This window comes from Podarcis gaigeae (genome assembly GCF_964106915.1).
Source record: "Podarcis gaigeae genome assembly, chromosome: 15".
Taxonomy (NCBI): domain Eukaryota; kingdom Metazoa; phylum Chordata; class Lepidosauria; order Squamata; family Lacertidae; genus Podarcis; species Podarcis gaigeae.
Genome location: NC_139692.1, coordinates 30,953,911 through 30,971,018, shown reverse-complemented (window position 1 = coordinate 30,971,018; position 17,108 = coordinate 30,953,911). Strand labels below are relative to the sequence as shown.

General features: G+C 50.5%; 2 protein-coding genes across 4 annotated transcripts; both read left to right on the top strand.

The window, feature by feature from the left end:
- The first annotated feature begins 281 nt into the window (after nucleotides 1-281).
- Nucleotides 282-2,519, top strand: LOC310832695 (uncharacterized protein). Of its 2 annotated transcripts, none has more exons than XM_083714876.1 (2): nucleotides 282-821; nucleotides 2,340-2,519. In XM_083714876.1, exons 1-2 carry the CDS (start codon nucleotides 297-299, stop codon nucleotides 2,361-2,363), a joined length of 549 nt encoding a protein of 182 aa, XP_083571002.1. In that variant the 5' UTR covers nucleotides 282-296; the 3' UTR covers nucleotides 2,364-2,519. The 2 variants fall into 2 exon arrangements, with proteins under 2 accessions (XP_083571002.1, XP_083571001.1); XM_083714875.1 differs by having other exon boundaries at nucleotides 282-896.
- Nucleotides 2,520-4,258: 1,739 nt separating this feature from the next.
- METTL27 (methyltransferase like 27) lies at nucleotides 4,259-14,473 on the top strand. 2 transcript variants are annotated; one of them, XM_083714884.1, is made up of 5 exons: nucleotides 4,266-4,455; nucleotides 8,400-8,528; nucleotides 9,481-9,616; nucleotides 12,899-12,991; nucleotides 14,152-14,473. In XM_083714884.1, the coding sequence occupies exons 1-5, from the start codon at nucleotides 4,327-4,329 to the stop codon at nucleotides 14,373-14,375; spliced, it is 711 nt and encodes a 236-aa protein (XP_083571010.1). In that variant the 5' UTR covers nucleotides 4,266-4,326; the 3' UTR covers nucleotides 14,376-14,473. The 2 variants fall into 2 exon arrangements, with proteins under 2 accessions (XP_083571009.1, XP_083571010.1); XM_083714883.1 differs by lacking the exon at nucleotides 8,400-8,528 and having other exon boundaries at nucleotides 4,259-4,455.
- The last annotated feature ends 2,635 nt before the right edge of the window (nucleotides 14,474-17,108 follow it).

The window sequence follows — 17,108 nt, the reverse complement described above, 5'->3', positions numbered from 1 at the left end:
CTATCTATCATGCAAAAATGTAATGATAATATAGAATAATAAAATAAAATGTATTTATTTGCAATGTTTATAAGCAGCTTTTTATATGATATATATAGCAGATCTGCTATTGATAGCACAGGCCCAAGGTGATGATGCCCCCCCCAGGTGTTTTGGACTGCGAGGTGGCTGGTGGGAACTGTGGTCCAAAACCCCCTGGAGGGCACCAGGTTGGCAAAGGCCGGGCCTGCTTCACACTAGGCCTTGGCAACGCATTGCTATGGCAACCCTGCGGCGAAGGAGGGGGTGATGGCTCTATGACGCAACCCGGGGGAGGGCTGTATTTGCGCCGCGCGCCGCCAATAGCGAAGCAGAAGCCGGGCAGCTCGTGGAGGAGGAGGAGCGCAGAGCAGGAGGGCGGCGCCAAGATGCGGCGTGAGCGCAGCCGGTCCAAGGTTGCTCTGGCAACTGTGTCGGCTGAGCCCCCCACCGGCGTGGACGGGGAAGAGCAGGAGTCGGGCCGCTCCTCGTCGCCTTCGGAGGAGCGCGTGGAGCGGCTGCGGGATCGGACGCACCAGGGCGGCCCGCGGGGGCCCGGCGCGGGCGGAAAGGGCCGGAGCCGCCGCGAGAGGGAGCAGCGCACCAACTGGACCTCCCCGTCCGGCCACGAGCGCAAGATCGCCGCCAAGATCCGCGCCAGCATCGCCAAGCGCCGCCGCCAGCAGCAGAGCGGGCCCCGATCCTCCCAGCTCCGGAGCCGCAGCAGGAGCCGGCGCCGCACCGCCACCGCCTCCCCGGGGCCAGAAGCAGCGGCAGGCCCCGACTCTGCTGCCCAGCAGCAGGTGTGCCCGTCAGGAGCATCGGAGAGCGAGGAAGCCTCTTCACCCTGTTCTGACCAACTATGCGCCTCCTATCCTGTACGCATGTTTTGGCTCCCCAACCCCCCTTGCAATAGCTGAACCCACATGCACACACTTGGCCCCCTCTATGCAATAATACACCCCCTCAAATATTTCATGGAGCAAAGGGACCTCCCTCCCCCGGGTTGGCTGCTATGCTCAATGCAGTAATGCACCCACACTTGATTCCAATACATCCTTAGAAATATGGATGGGCCCCTCAGTATTCTACAGTGCTCCACCCCACCCATCTTTGAGAGGCTCCTGGTCAATGGGGCTAAGAACATAAGAGCCCTGCTGGATCAGGCCAAAGGGGGTGCATCTAGTCCAGCATCATCTTCTCACAGTGGCTAACCAGATGTCCCAACGGGAAGCTGAAAAGTCAGAGCAGCAGCACACTCCTCACTTGCAATTCTGAGAAACTAGTATTAAGAGCCCTACGGTCTCTGACAGTGGAGGGAGAACATAGCCATTGTGGCTAGTAGCCATCAATAGCCTGCTTATCCTCCATGAATTTGTCTGACCCTCTTGAAGCCATTTAAGCTGGTGGCTGCAGCTCATAGGAAGATAGAAAGACTGGACCATACACTAACTGGCAGTGGCTGTTTGGAATTTCAGGCAGGAGTCTCTCTCCCAATGCTACCTAGAGATGCCAGCAGGGATTGAACCAGAGATCTGCTTGCAAGGCAGATGCTATACCACTGAGCAATAATCCTTGGGGGTCCAGGCTTGGGTTTGCTGCATCCCATGTCCAAAGGTAGTTCTCTATAGCTGGGACAAGTTAATCTGAAGTAGAATCAGCCTTCCCCAACCTACTGCAATTGCCAGCAACTGTTATTCATAGGCACAGCTCAGTGATAGAGCATCTCCCTTGCGACTGCCTGTGTTCTGGCATCTCCATTGTGACTACTAGCCATTGACTACCCTTTGTGGATTTGTTTAATCCTCTTTCAAAGCCATCCAAGTTGGCGGTCATCTCTACATTTTGTGGTTGTGAATTCTGTGAGTTCAGATATACCTAAATGACTCCATTGAGTCTTGGTGCGATTGGGAATCCCAAATGCAATAATACCCCCTCAAAGGCCAAAATAGCTCCCCTCTCCGTGGCTTTTCAAAATTAGAAGCTCTACCATCAAGTAGGTTCATAGGGACTTCATCACCTCAATTGCCCTCCACTGGAGAGATTTGTAAAACATATTCAGGGCACCTGAAGTTGATGAAGGCTGCTGGATGCCCACGGATTCAAACCATAGGACTTGCCCCTTCCATGGCTCCGGAGAGGTATCTGTATCCTAAGTGCCCATAGCACCTGGGGTCAGGGTGAAAGAGATCCTGGATCCTGCTTCCAAAGGCCAGCATCCAAGTAATACCCTATAGAACTACTGCAAATTAGGGTTGGCTGTGCCAAGCCAGGGAGCCTCTTGTCCTGACAATTCAAGGCCCTTTTTTGTTATCTTGCAGGTTGAAGAAATGACCACCTACTGAGGGCTTTCCATCACCGCCATCCTGGATGTCAGCTCCTCTGTAGCCAAAAACACCTTGGGCAGAGTTTGCTGCTGTGCTGCAGAGTCCCTTCACACCACCGGGTTCTCATCCTCCAGGGCTGTTTCGCTTCAATAACACAAAAGTTCTCCGGCAAAATTTAGTTTCATGATCTGTCTGGCACTTCCCAAGATCACACACATTTATAAAAGTTGGAATATGTATGGACAGCCTTTGCCCAACATCCTTCCAGATGTTTTGGATTACAACTCTTGTTGGTTCCAGCCATGCTGATGGGAGTTGTAGTCTGAAGCTCCTGGGGCTGATGGGAGTTGTAGTCTGAAGCTCCTGGGGCTAAGGTGAGTGGAATACATGCTCCAAAACATCGGGGACGTTGGGAAGTTGTGGTCTGAAATATAAGAAGTACCAGGTTGCGGGAAGGCTGGGGCCATACTTAAAGTAGAAAATGAACATAAGACGCTGTCTTGCACTGAGTCATAATGCACCACTGAATTATCATGCACTGTAATCCCTTGACCATCCTGGAGTAGATTTCCTTGTCCTCACAACTCTGGGCTCATAAGAGTCCAGCTGGACTGGACCAAAGGCCTATCTCCACCTGCATTCCCTTGAGATCCGGCCAGATGCCTCCTGTCAACATGAGAGACTTTGCATGCAAAGCAGGGTTGGGTGGAGATTTGTTGCTACACCTCATAGAGGTAGCAAAATGTTTTTAGACACCACATAAACGGGAATGGTTTGCAGAGGCATCTTCAAGCATGATCTACAGTTTAGACTTCTAATTATGGCCCCTAGCCAGCCTCCCCCGGAACTCCTGCATGCCCCCCCCCGCTGTGTTCCACCAAATAAGGCCTCGGCATTCTGATTCCCTGTACAAATGATATGGGATGGTTGCCATGGAGAGAGGTACCCTGGTTGTCATGGGAGTCTTATTATCCCAGCCTCCAAAAATGCTGGGCTGAACAGCCCCCATTTCTGCTGTTTCTCAGGCAGATCGAAAAAATGCACAGCCAATTTAGGGGACACACACAAAAGACTGCTGTCACGGCACCCAGTAAATTCAGTGCTGAAATGTCCTAAAATTTAATTCATCCATATACAGTGGTACCTCGGGTTAAGAACTTAATTCGTTCTGGAGGTCCGTTCTTAACCTGAAACTGTTCTTAACCTGAAGCACCACTTTAGCTAATGGGGCTTCCCGTGCCACCGGAGCACGATTTCTGTTCCCATCCTGAAGCAAAATTCTTAACCCGAGGTACTATTTCTGGGTTAGCGGAGTCTGTAACCTGAAGTGTATGTAACCTGAAGTGTATGTAACCTGAAGCGTATGTAACCCGAGGTACCACTGTATTTGTGTGTGTGTGTGTGTGTGTATATATATGCCATCACCAAAATCCTGAGTGGCCACACGAATAGGGGACTGGGCTGCCAGATGTTGTTATAGAACCATAGAATTGTAGAGTTCTAACCCAACCTCGTGCAATGCAGGAATCATTTGCCCAACGTGCATGGGCATAGCCAGGGGGGCAGGAAGGGCGCAGCTGCCCCCCATCAAGTAAATCAACAGAAATACTTAACTGAGGTTCTGGCCCCTAACAGATAAATCCTGCCCCTCCCCCCAAAAAAAATCCAGGTTAAGCCCATGTCAACATGCGGTTGGAATCCATGACCCTGAGATCCGCTTATATACCCCACCTTTCCCCCAAACTGCTTACACAAATTAAAACGGCATATAGGCACATAAGGCGAAAAGCATGTGGAAGATAACCGCTGAAAAACAATTCTTACAGAACTAGCACAAAACAGCGCAGCACAAGTTAAAAGCCGACTCCTTGGAGTTCCCCCATGCCTGCCAGGGGAAGGACGAGGAGAGAGGCGGGCGAGAGAGGAGGAGCCGGGAAGGAGGCGGCCGCGGCTGCTGCTCTCGCGGAAGGGCGGATCGGACATGGCTGATGACAGCGCAGACAGCAGCCGCCTTGCCGAGGTTCAGCGCCGCGTCGCCCAGGTGCACCACGAAGGCCATCCGGAGCAGCAGCTCCGTTTCTACGACAGCTGGGCCCCGGAATACGAAGAGGTTACTCCTCCTCCACCCCTCCTCACCCCGCTTCGCTTCTGTCCTTAGTTCGTCCCCTCTGCCTCCTGGGAGCATTCTTCTCTTTCATTCCCTAAGGAGACTCTTGAGCGCGTGCAGAGTTCTGCCTTTCTCTCTCCTCCTACGAATCCCGGGTCAGCAGTTTAGCCATCATTTTAAAGGCCAAGCTGGGGGTGGGGATTAGAGAAATTGAGTGTCGGACCAGGACCTGGGGGTACAAGGTTCAAATCTACCACTCAGCCATGAGGCTCAGAGACCTTGGGTTCGCTGTCTCCCAGCCTGCCCTTACCTCAGATGGTTGCTGTGGATATGAAATGAGACGTGAGGGGGGAACCATTTGCTTCACCTTCAGCTCCTTGGAGGGAAAGCTGGGATATAAAAGGAATACGTAAATAAGTAATAAATTAATGGATAGAGGTGCTACCATCATCTCACCTAAATAAAACCTCCATGTTCAGAGGCAATCTACCTTGACACCCATTGCAGCCACAGGATACATGAGATAGTTGGGCAAATAACAGGCCTGCTTGTGGGCTTCTCAGAGGCAGCTGGTGCTTCTAAAATAAAGTGGATACCTAGCTTAGTGGACTTTTGGACCAATTTTGGCAAAGCACACCCCCCTTCTGAATTTAAATACCCCAAAACCCATCTTCTCCACCTGGGGCACCATAATTAATAATAGAGAGGGTGTTCTTGGGCATGTGTAGAGTGCCGGCATCAGGAAGGTAGTCTGCCATTGGGCAGGCTTGCTTTGGGGGCTGATTGGAGCTGGCGTGCAAAATATCTGGATGGTTGGGGAAGGCTGGAAAATGAAAAGGGTCCCTCCTACTGGAAGAAAGAGTGGTATAAAAATAAAGTTAATAATAGCAGATAATGAAAAGAAGATATTTCAACACACACACAATATCGTAAGTATTGCCTGCTGGCAGTGGCGTAGTGTGGGGGGTGCAGGGGGGGCCGGCCGCACCGGGCGCAACATCTGGGGATTAGGGGGCGCAAATCCACGGGTTAGGGGGCGCAAACCCACGGGTTAGGGGGTGCAAATTACTTGCCTTGCTCCGGGTGCTGACAACCCACGCTACGCCACTGCCTGCTGGATCAGGCTAATGGCCCATGTGATCCATGCATTTTTACAGTGGCCAGTCAGATGCCTATGGGAAACTCACAAGCAGGATTTGACCACAGGAGCAGCAATCTCCCCTCTTACAATTTCGAGCAGCTGGTATTCAGAAGCATTGCTGCTTCGAACTGTGGAGGCAGAGCCGAGAGTCATCGTGGCCTGTAGCCTTTGTCCTCCACAAATTTATCCAATCCTTTTTTAAATACGGTACATCCGACTTGGTAGCCATTATTTCCTCCTGTGGCCACGGGTTCCGCAATTTGACTATCCATGCCTCACATAGAATCCAACCAAGTGATGAGGCCAGAGAGAAGAATTGCTTATATCAGAAGGAGGGTGAATTAATCAGGATGGGAGTTTAAAAAAGAGTCAGTCACCAGTTAGGTTTGGGGGAGAATTTTGATTCAGTTCACATTTACAGGTGAACAGGTTCTTTCCAGAACAATACAAAACACAGCCACCCCTCAAAATTTGCAGTTCTCCATATTTTGCCATGCAGCTCTCCCAACGGTTACCCGAATGCATATATTAGCAGAAAATGTGTGTAAGAATAAATATGCCACTAAAAACAACATACAGAAATGGATTATATTAGGGGAAATTGCTTGCAGAAATGTTTGCTGGTCAAAACTGCATACGTACAGAAAAAGAAGAAGAAGAAGAGTTTGGATTTGATATCCCGCCTTTCACTCCCTTTAAGGAGTCTCAAAGCGGCTAACATTCTCCTTTCCCTTCCTCCCCCACAACAAACACTCTGTGAGGTGAGTGGGGCTGAGAGACTTCAGAGAAGTGTGACTGTCCCAAGGTCACCCAGCAGTTGCATGTGGAGGAGCGGAGACTCGAACCCGGTTCCCCAGATTACGAGACTACCACTCTTAACCAAAAATCGGTTTATTGGAAGAAATTCACATGAAAATGTTGTTGAATTTTCCTGAGGATTTTTTTTTTAATGCAAATGGATGCAGAAATGCAGAGAAGTGAATTCAAGACTGGACAAATGAGAAAGAGAGGTCTGAAAATGACAGGTCCATCCTCCATCCATCCTTACCATGGCCATTTAGCTACAAGCACATCCTTTTCTCCACTCATTTTCCATGTGCTAAGAACTTGCTGGATTCAGCCAATGACCCATGTGGTCCAGCATCCTGTTCTTACAGCAGACACCCAGATGCCCCAATGAAAAACCCTCAAACAGGACCTGAGCACACGAGCCCTGTCCTCTCCTGTGGTTTCCAGAAACTGATATTCAGAAGCATCACAGCCTCCGACTCTGGAAGCAGAGCAGAGCCATCATGGCTAGTAGCCATCAATAGTTCCCTCTTCCATGAATTCCTCCAATCCTTTCTTTAAAGCCATCCAAGTTGGTGGCCCTCACTGCTTCCTGTGGCAGTGAGTTACACAGTTTAACTATGCCCTGTGTGAAGGACTTTCTTTTCTCTGTCCTGAAACTTCCAACATTTGGTTTCCTTGGAGAGAGAAGAAAACTTTCCTCTGTCCATTCTCTATCCTATAAACGCCTAATCGTGTCTCTTCTGGCTCGCATTTTCTCTAGACTGAAAAATCCGAAATGCTGATAGCTTTTGCTCCGCCTTGCCAGCCCCTCCCCAGGCCCAACCTGTTTGGGGCAAGGAGGATTTTATTACTGCAAATGTCTCCATCTCTGGAACTGGGCAGAGCCCAAGATATCTGCTCTCCAACTGCCCTGGAACACCTGGAGCAATAAAATCAGGGCAGCAGGGGGAATGGAATGTTTTCTTTGGATGTGAAAAGGCCAAAAGTACAATTCCTAGCAGAGCCATAAGTTCTGCGTGTGACAAACCTTCCTTTCACTTCCTGCAGCCAACACGGTATTTTATTAGACATATGCTGCAAGGGGTTAAAAGTACCAATGCCAGGAGGTTGGAAAAGGTTCAGAAAGGGGCAACCAGAATGATACAGGGGTGGAGCAACTTCCCTATGAAGAATGGTTGCTGCATTTGCAACTTTTTAGTTTGGAAATAATAATAATTATGATGATGATGATAATTTATTTATACCCCGCCCATCTGGCTGAGTTTCCCCAGCCACTCTAGGCAGCTCCCAAGTGAATGTTAAAAACAATACTGACATGATAGGAGCTTACATGATAGGAGTTTATAAAATTAAGCACCGCAAGGAGTAAGTGGGTAGAGGAAAGTTTGCCTCCCTCTCTCATAGCACTAGAACTTGTGGACCAGTGAAGCTGAATGTTCAGAGATTCAGCACTCGTCAAAGGACTTCTTCACGCAATGCGTGGTTAGACTATGGAACCCCCTCCCACAGGAGACAGCACTGGACACCAACTTGGAGGGCTTTAAAGGAGGCAGTAATGCTTCTGAATTCAGCCCAGACACTGAGGTCCAGCTGCAAGGGCCTTCTGGTGGTTCCCTCATCACTGCAAGAAGTGGAATGCCCTCCCATCAGATATCAAGGAGATAAATGGCTATACAGTACAACTTTTAGAAGACATCTGAAGGCAGCCCTATACAGGGAAGTTTTTTAAAAAATATTTGATGCTTTATTATGTTTTTTATATCTGTTGGAAGCCACCCAGAGTGGCTGGAGCAACCCAGTCAGATGGGTGCGGTACAAACTACTAATAGCAATAATAATAATAACAACAACCTGTTGCTGGAAACCACAGGAGAGGGAGGTTTGCTCATGTGTTTGTGTTGGCCTTGTAAGAACAGGATGCTGGACCAGATAGGCCATTAGCCTGATTCATCGGGCTCTACTTACGACGTTTGGTCCCCACCCTGTTCCTGACTAGACCTCTTTTCCCCTGTAGGATGTTGCTGTCTTGCAGTATCAAGCCCCCCGAGTGGCTGCTGCCTGTTTGGCCTCCGTTTTCCAGGAACCCCTCCAGGATGCTCTAGTGCTCGATGTGGCCTGTGGCACAGGACTTGTGGCCAAGGAGGTAATTGGGGCGCCCCAATCTCAGAGGTGGCATCGTGGGGTGTGTCTTCACCCGTGTCATTGGCCAGGCCTAGGGACCATCAGCTGATGTATCAAGCTATTTGGGGCACAGTGATCTCACCTTGCTGTGACTGCCCCAGTCTGATGGTGTTCTCGTCTCTGGGAAAGACGGGTATCTTAATGAGGCTGCCACTTGAGTCATGGGGTCTTATTTCATTGAATCTAATTTTTAATGGATTAGGAGGTTCATTAATATTTTTGTGCTGCTGTTTGGAGTTGATCCATCAGTTAAACTGGGGCAGCAAATATTTTGCAGTCCGGGGCCCACATCCACCTGTGGGGACAGAGCATAGACATTGTGGTCAGTAGCCATTTAAACCCTTATTTTTCTCCACGGTTTTGTCTAGTCCTCTTTTAAAGTATCCAAGTTGGTAGCTATCCCTGCCTCCAGTTGGAGAGAGTTCCGTAAGAACGTCAGAGGAGCCAATTGGATCAGGCCAATAGCCCGTCTAGCCCATTCTCACTGTGGCTGACCAGGTGTCTGTTGGAAACCTGCAAGCACTAAAACACTCTCCCCTCTTGCGGATTCCAGCAACTGGTACCCAGAAGGCTGTGCTTATATTGTCCAAAATCAGTTTGAAGTCCATATTGTTATACCAGTTTCATAATTTTTCACTTGGCAATATATCACAAATCATGAAATGTTTGTGTAAATCATAGGGAAAACTGTGAAGCCAGCCAGTGCCTCTACAGAGCTCCATCTTTATTTCAGACACTGTATCGGTATATCATGATGTTTAGCTGGTGATTTATCATAATGCTGAAAACCAGATATTGCCCAGCTACCCCGACACCACCCCCACCTGGTGTCCAGTAAGCTTGCGTTTGATTGGCAGGCAGGAGTGGGTGTGGTTCCAGGCTGATGTCATGTGACTTAAGCTGCACCTTCTAAGCTGCAGGCAAAAGGTTTCTGCCGCCTCCACGGCCTGGATGGCAGTCAGGGGATGTTGGAACACGCGTGTCGCAAGGGGATCTACCAGGATCTGAAGAGGTGCCTCTTGGGGCAGGAAGCCCTACCAGCTCCTGAAGGTAACAAGACCAAGAGGTGCACCCCTTCCTGAGAAATGGGTTGAGTGGGTGGGGGTTAGGGTGCAGGGGGTGAGGCTGGGGTGGACAAGGCGATGCTGTTGGTGCTGCTTCCCTGCATTAACCTCTGGAACTCACCCCAGAGGACCTGGCAGGGGCGCCGACTTATAAAAAATATTGGGGGGGCCCATACTGGGGTCCTGCCCCGGGAAGTTTTATAAGATCTGCTCCCGGCCCGTTGCTGCTGCTGCCACCCGCCTCGTGGCCCCCTCGCCAGCTGAGGGAGGGAGAGAGACCGAGAAGGAGAGAGATGCGTGGTGGGCAAGGCAAGTGCCCGCCGCGCCTCGCCTCCCACCGCCCCTCGTGCCGGCCGCCCCCTCCCCTCCCTTCCCCGCGCGCGCTCGCTCGCCCTCCTCACACCAGCTCTTGGCCGTTCGCCCCAGGAACTCGCCGCTGTTGGGGTTGTAGATGAACCTCCGCCACTCGGCCATAGACTGGCTGAAGGGCTTCTCCTCCTCCTTGGCCATAGCGCGCGCGCGAGAGAGAGAGAGAGAGAGAGAGAGGCTGGAAAGAGAGAGGGAGCTTGGCGGTTCGCGGGCGGCAGTTTTTCCCCTGCCGAAACAACAGCGGCTCCTCAGAACCGCTAAGTAACTCTCCCTCAGGCGCCCGGCGGGAGAGCAGAAGAGAGGAAAAGGAAAGAGGGGCTGGGCCAGTCGCACGCACCGAGCAAAACTACTCGCGCCGCCTCTTTTACTACCGTAATAATTATTTGTTTTAACTCATTACTGAATGTATTTTAAAAGGTAACTATCATCAAACAAGGAAAATAAAAAATACCAACATAATTTTGTGATTTTACAAAGCATAATATAACTACCGTATTTTTCGCTCTATAACACGCACCTGACCATAACACGCACATCGTTTTTAGAGGAGGAAAACAAGGGGAAAAAACATTCTGAATGAAACAGTGGATGTATCATTTTTGTGCTTCATGCTGTGGCCACAGACATGTGATCTGATGGTGAATTTGGGGTGACCCAATGCAAAGATCCTGAGGATCCATGTGGATCCATGTTTTGTAACCACGTTTTTGCACCATTGCAGCCCCAGGCAACAGTGGGTGCGTGATTTTGGGGGGGCAGGCTGTAGCCATGGACATGCTATGTGCTCTGATGGTGAATTTGGGCTGACCCAATGCAAAGATCCTGAGGATCCATGTGGATCCATGTTTTGTAACCACATTTTTGCACCACTGCAGCCCCAGGCAACAGTGGGTGCGTGATTTTGGGGGGGCAGGCTGTAGCCATGGACATGCTATGTGCTCTGATGGTGAATTTGGGCTGACCCAATGCAAAGATCCTGAGGATCCATGTGGATCCATGTTTTGTAACCACGTTTTTGCACCATTGCAGCCCCAGGCAACAGTGGGTGCGTGATTTGGGGGGGGCAGGCTGTAGCCATGGACATGCTATGTGCTCTGATGGTGAATTTGGGCTGACCCAGTGCAAAGATCCTGAGGATCCATGTGGATCCATGTTTTGTAACCACGTTTTTGCACCATTGCAGCCCCAGGCAACAGTGGGTGCGTGATTTTGGGGGGGCAGGCTGTAGCCATGGACATGCTATGTGCTCTGATGGTGAATTTGGGCTGACCCAATGCAAAGATTCTGAGGATCCATGTGGATCCATGTTTTGTAACCACATTTTAAGTGGGGAGGGAAGGAAAAACACAGAAGGGACACGGAGCAGGAGAGGGGTGTGCAGAGAAGCAGCTGGCTAAGAATGCAGGAGAGGGGTATAACAGGAGGAGGGAGGAAAGGAAGGCAAAAGTTTTCCCTCACCTACCCACCCAAGTCAGCCAGCTCGCGCGCTCTCTCTCGCTCTCTCTCTCTCCCTCCTGCACGGAGCACAGAGACACACTCTGCTTTCCCTCTGCCTGGAGGGGAGGGGCTTTCCCTGCTCTTTGTTCCGTTTGAGCAAACACAGCAAGGAAACAGAGCAGGGTGGGCAGTAAGACTCTGAGGCAGAATGCTGGAAAAATACGGTAATAATTTTCTTAAATTATTGGGGGGGCGGAGCCCCCCCAAACGAATTTTTGAGGGGGCTCGGGCCCCCTCAGGCCCCATGGAGTCGGCGCCTATGGGACCTGGTGCATCGTCTGGGGCTACTCCCAGAATGACAATAGTCTGTCACTTGTCAGGAGTGGGTCAGCAATAAATCACACGGAGCAAGTGAAGTTAACTCTTTATGAGAAGAAAGAAGTTCTGCTCAGTAGTGCCAGGCCTAATGAGCACAGCAAGTAGATCTTGCCCCTCTGAGTCAGTTGTGGGGACTGAAGATCCCTGCCTTCCCACAGCTGGCTAAGCCTCCTCCTCTCCTGGGTCCTTCCCAAGCAATCTGAGACTGCGCTGGTACACCCGTCTCTACTCCTCCCTCTTCATACCTCTTATGGTTCTGGGAGACCAGAGGCGAAGGGAGCTGGTCGCAGCAGGAGGGGAAGACACCTGTGCCTCTTAACCAGCCTGCCTGATCTCTGCCTCTTGGCCTCCCTCCTCTCCTGCTTCAGCTTCTGTCTCTGATTCTGGACTTCTTTCTGCCACAGACCCTTCCTGTTCACTAAACCCTGTTACCTCTTCAGCTTCCGGCACCACCTCCTCCCAGTCTTCCCCCTCTGACCACTCAACATTGTCCCACCACCAATCCCCTGGCTCTGAGCCTTCTTCCCAGGGGAGTTCCCCGGCTCCTTCCTCCCACCATTCCTCTGCATATAGCCCAGGCTTCCTCAGCCTCGGCCTACAACTCCCATGATCCCTAGCTAGCAGGACCGGTGGTCAGGGATGATGTGAATTGTAGTCTCAAAAATGTCTGAATGGCTGAGGTTGAGGAAGCCTGATCTAGCCAGCCCATTACATCACTTGAGACCCAAGTGGGATCAGTAATGCGGAGTGTCGTTTTCACAGTTCCATCCGGTTTGCCGGTGCGAACTATTCCTGGGCACAGCCCTTCATCCTGTAGTAAAAACAAAACAATAACCTCCCCAATCTGGACTCCTGTAATTCTCTCTACATGGGGCTGCCCTTGAAGATGGTTTGGAGACTGCAGCTTGTGCAAAACACAGCAACCAGAAACATGATGGGCTTTTCTGCCAAGGAGCATGTTACACCTGTCCTTAAACACCTGTGCCATTTGTCTGTTCATCCCCGAGCCCCAATTCAAAGAGTTAGGCAATTTTTTAAGATGAAAAAATACAAATAAATAACCAGTGCTGTTGCTTCTGACCAGGGTGCTATGACGCTGTTCTGATCGTGGGGGCACTCAGCGAAGGACAGGTGCCCACCAGCGTGGTTCCAGAGTTGCTTCGTGTCACAAGACCAGGTGGGGCTTTTGTAGGAGATGCCCTGTTGCAGTGGGGGTTGTGTGTGTGGATATATATGTATCAGGAAGCATCACCTAGGTTCATCACTGTTCATCACTGGAATGTGTGCAGAGGAGAAGCGACCAAAATTAGCTTGATTAGGAACAGTTGAGGGAGTTGGGTCTGTTTAGCCTGGAGAAAAGAAGACTGATAGGATAACCATCTTCCAGTCCCTGAAGGGCTGTCACATGGAAGATGCAGCAAGCCTGTTTCTGCTGCTCCAGTGAGGATGACCCAAACCAATGTCTTCAAATGGCAAGGAAGGAGATCCCTACTAAATATTAGGAAGAACTTCCTGACAGCTAGAGCTGTTCGGCAGCGGAATGGGTTCCTTTGGAAGGTGATGGAATCTCCTTCAAGGGAGGTTTTTAAACAGAGGTTGGATGGGGTCTGTCAGGGATTCCTGCATGCAAGCGGTTGGGCTGATCCACCAAGGGAGCACCCATGAATCTGTGGCCGCTAGATGGTGCTGGGAGACCTTTTAACCAGCCGCAGCTAAGGAGATCTACTCCAGTGGAGCTGGGGAAGAGGAATAGTTCACTTGCATTTGGTTGTTCGGAAGACTTCCTTGAATTCAGACCAGTCACACTGAACCACTTTTAAGCCTCTCCCGTGCTCTTCAATTGAATGTATGAAAGGCAGAAATGCCTTTTAACATGTGTTTGTATTGGAGTTTTTAAAACTGTTTTGCCAGCCAGGAGTGAGGATTGACAGCCATGTTTCTTAAACTTTGCTGTGGGATTGTGGGTTTTTTTAAAAAAAGAAATGCCCCCTTAAAGAGCTGTACTCTCCTTGAAATTTCATGTTCAATCCTCCACTACTTTCCCCACAGAATTGGACACATTTAATCTTGACATTTTAATCTGTATAGAAGTGTGATGGAGAAAGGCCTTCTCCGTTTAGCCAATGCAGATTTCCTTCTCTCTCCCTTCATCCTGTCCGCCAATGAATCTGTCCAGATGAGGAATTTTTTGGGGGTCAGTTTCACCAACGCTTTGGGGGCGGGGGGTGGGAAGAATGGTTTCCCCTGGGGGGAAAGCAGCAGGACAAGTGTGGATAAGTCCCTGTGATGCTGTCAGGGCTTTCCCTGGATCTGACCAACATTCTCCTTTAATAACAGAAGGCTACCTGTGCCTGACCACTCGGAGCAACCCAGGCAACCTGGAATACAAGGCCCAACTGCAGCAAGTCCTGAACGAGCTGGAGCAGCGGGGACTGTGGCAAAAAGTCATGGAGCAGGAAGTTGAGGCATGGGAGCGGGCGACATCGGAGAAGGAGTCTGCACAGGGTGTGGAGTATATCCCTGGCGTAGTGTACCTGTATCAAAAGAGTCCTATCTTGTGAGGAAAAGCTGCCATTCCTCTACTTGCTGAGAGACCCCGCAAGGCTGGAACTTTGCTGTCCAGTGGGTGGAGCATTTAATAAAGCAGTCTGTGCCTTGAGCATGTGCAGAGTGCCTTTGGACACTAAATAATCACCGTGAAACCCCACACCCCAGGCTTGTGCTTCTATGGCCATGGGACCTTCATATATCTTAAAGGCAAATTTCCTTAGGCTGGCCTTTTCCAACTTGGTACATACACATAGACATCATTTTGGACTACAACTCCCATCAACCCCAGCTAGGACAGGCAGATTTCGGTTTTCACTGGGTCAGCCTTCCCTCAACCTCCTGCAGTGGCTCAGATTCAGAACGTGGTAGAAATTGGGTTCAATTTGCATTTAAAGCCCAGCTTATCGATGTCGCATTTTCCAAAACAATGTGAACTGAAGCACAGCTATCCTTAGAAATCTGCACTTCTCAGAGTTTTGCAATGCTGTCATGGCTTTCTCCCAAAGAATTATGGGGGCTGTAGTTTGTTAAGGGTGCTAAGAGTTTCTGGGAAAGGCCCCTATTCCCCTCTCCCAGAGCTACGACTCCCAGAGCGGCTTAATAGTCAACCCCTCTTCACTGGGAACTATAGTTCTCTGAGGGGAATTGGAGGTCACCTAGCAACTGTCTGCTCTCATAATGAACCACACTTCCCAGTATTCTTTGTGGGAAGCCCTGAGAGTTTAACGTGCTATCGTAGTTCTTTAAGTGCGTGGTATGAATGGGGCATCAAGGTTTCTGAGCAAAATCAGTTTTCGGTGCAATAAAAGGAAGTGTGTGGTGGTGAGGTTTTTTCCTTAATTGTTCCTCATTTGTAGCTCAGGCAATATACCCTTTGTTATTTTGGCCCTGGTATTGCTTCTCCTAGCAACCAAAATAAGCAAACATTTGTAGCTGGAAGGATACCTGGTTAAGGACCTTGAAAATGAACAGGAGAGCGGAGAGTCATTGAGAAGGCAGGGAGGGCACCACCCTTAAGAACATAAATGGAGCCTGCTGGATCAGGCCAGTGGCCCATCTAATCCAGCATCCTGTCCTCACAGTGGCTGAACAGATCCCTGTGGGGAAAGCTGAGAGCAGGATTTGAGCACAAGAGCCCTTTCCCCCTCTTCTGTGGTTTCCAGAAAAGGCTATTCAGAGGGTTTACTGCCTCAAACTGGGAAGGAAGAGTATAGTCATCGTGACTAGTTAGCCACTGATAGCCCTTTCCTTCTCTGGTTGGCCACTGTGAGAACAGGATGCTAGACAAGATGGGTCATTGTGTGAACATTATTACATATGGACTACATGGGCCATTGGCCTCATCCAGCAGGCTCTTCTTACGCTCTTAAGATGTTTGTAGACAGTTTCTGTTGTTGGCATTTGTCTGTCTCGAGAGACAATGGAGTGCACCTCCAGGGGTGAAGTCAAACTGTTGCATTGGTAGCACCAAAGTGACGTTCCCAGGGCACAAGTGTGTATGGAGGTCCAGGGCTGCCTAGATGACAAGACCCCCCTCTCAGCCTCACTGATATGGTCCAAAGGAAAGCAGATCAATACGTTTGGCACCAGCTTGGCTGCAGGAGTTGCCGGAAGGAGGCGTACAAGGCGCCATCCAACTGTCTCAGGGACTCCACTCCAGTTTTGAGTAGAGTTTACTCCTTAGCCAGGGCCGCCTTAAGCATATCCGGTGCCGTGGTGCGAAGATCCCTCTGGCGCCCGCCCTTTCCTGGAGTTGCCGACCTTTTTAGGGAGGACGGCACTGCCAGCAATGAGGCCAGCTTTGCGGGGCTGAAGGAGGCGGGCAGAGGCTTGAGGGCAGCTCCTCCGGCGGGGAAGAGGCAGAGGCTGGACGCGGCGGCTCCCGGCTCAGCTGGCCGCATGGTGGAGGTGGGCAAGGGTGGCGAGCTGATGCCGGGAGGAGGTGCATCCAGCCTCCGCCTCTTCCCTGGCACCCTCCAGAATTTTGCACCCTGGCGCCCTGCGCCACCAACCTCTGTGGGTAAGATGCCCCTGTCCTTAGCCTTTATTCTCCTGAAGATGTCCTGCAAGACAGCAGAGGCTTAGGATGAGAGTTTCCCTTCTCCTAGATGGGCTCCCTTTTCAGGTTGACGAGTCCCATCTGCCCCTCACTTTCTTCTACGGCACACACAGAAACTGCCTTCTTGGCCATTGGACCCACAGCTGGTCTCGTCCGTTCAATCTTCTGGAGCCTGTCTTTGCATGCAGGAAAAGCCCCTAACTTGCCAAGGGTTTTAGACCCACCAGCTACCCTCATGAGGGTATAGGCAGCCAGTCGAAGCCATTGCAGGGGTGTGGCTGCTGTCACATGTGGCCACTGGGAGTTGCAGGTGAGAGTTGAGTACAGGGTGGGGACCAAAGGTGGACAAGCTACCCCGGAAGGAGCACAATCTGTTCCCCACCAGAGGTGCTCCCTCCCCCCAACACCCTATATAGTCAGGACAGTCTCTACAAACCCTCAGAAAATGGTGGAACTAGAGAAATATTAAATCCAAATGGGGAGGGGGGGAAGGAAGCCCAAATGTGTGAATGTTTGCACCTTCTCTCTCCAAACAATCTGAAACAAGGGCCTTGAAAGCGGCAAATCCTTGCAGAAATATGGATAAGGGTGAGTTCCATGTTGCCAAATTTGGTTCCCCAATGGGCAAAAGAGGGTTATAACTCAATTCGGCAGGTCTGCAAGGGAGGAAGGGATGGCGAGACAG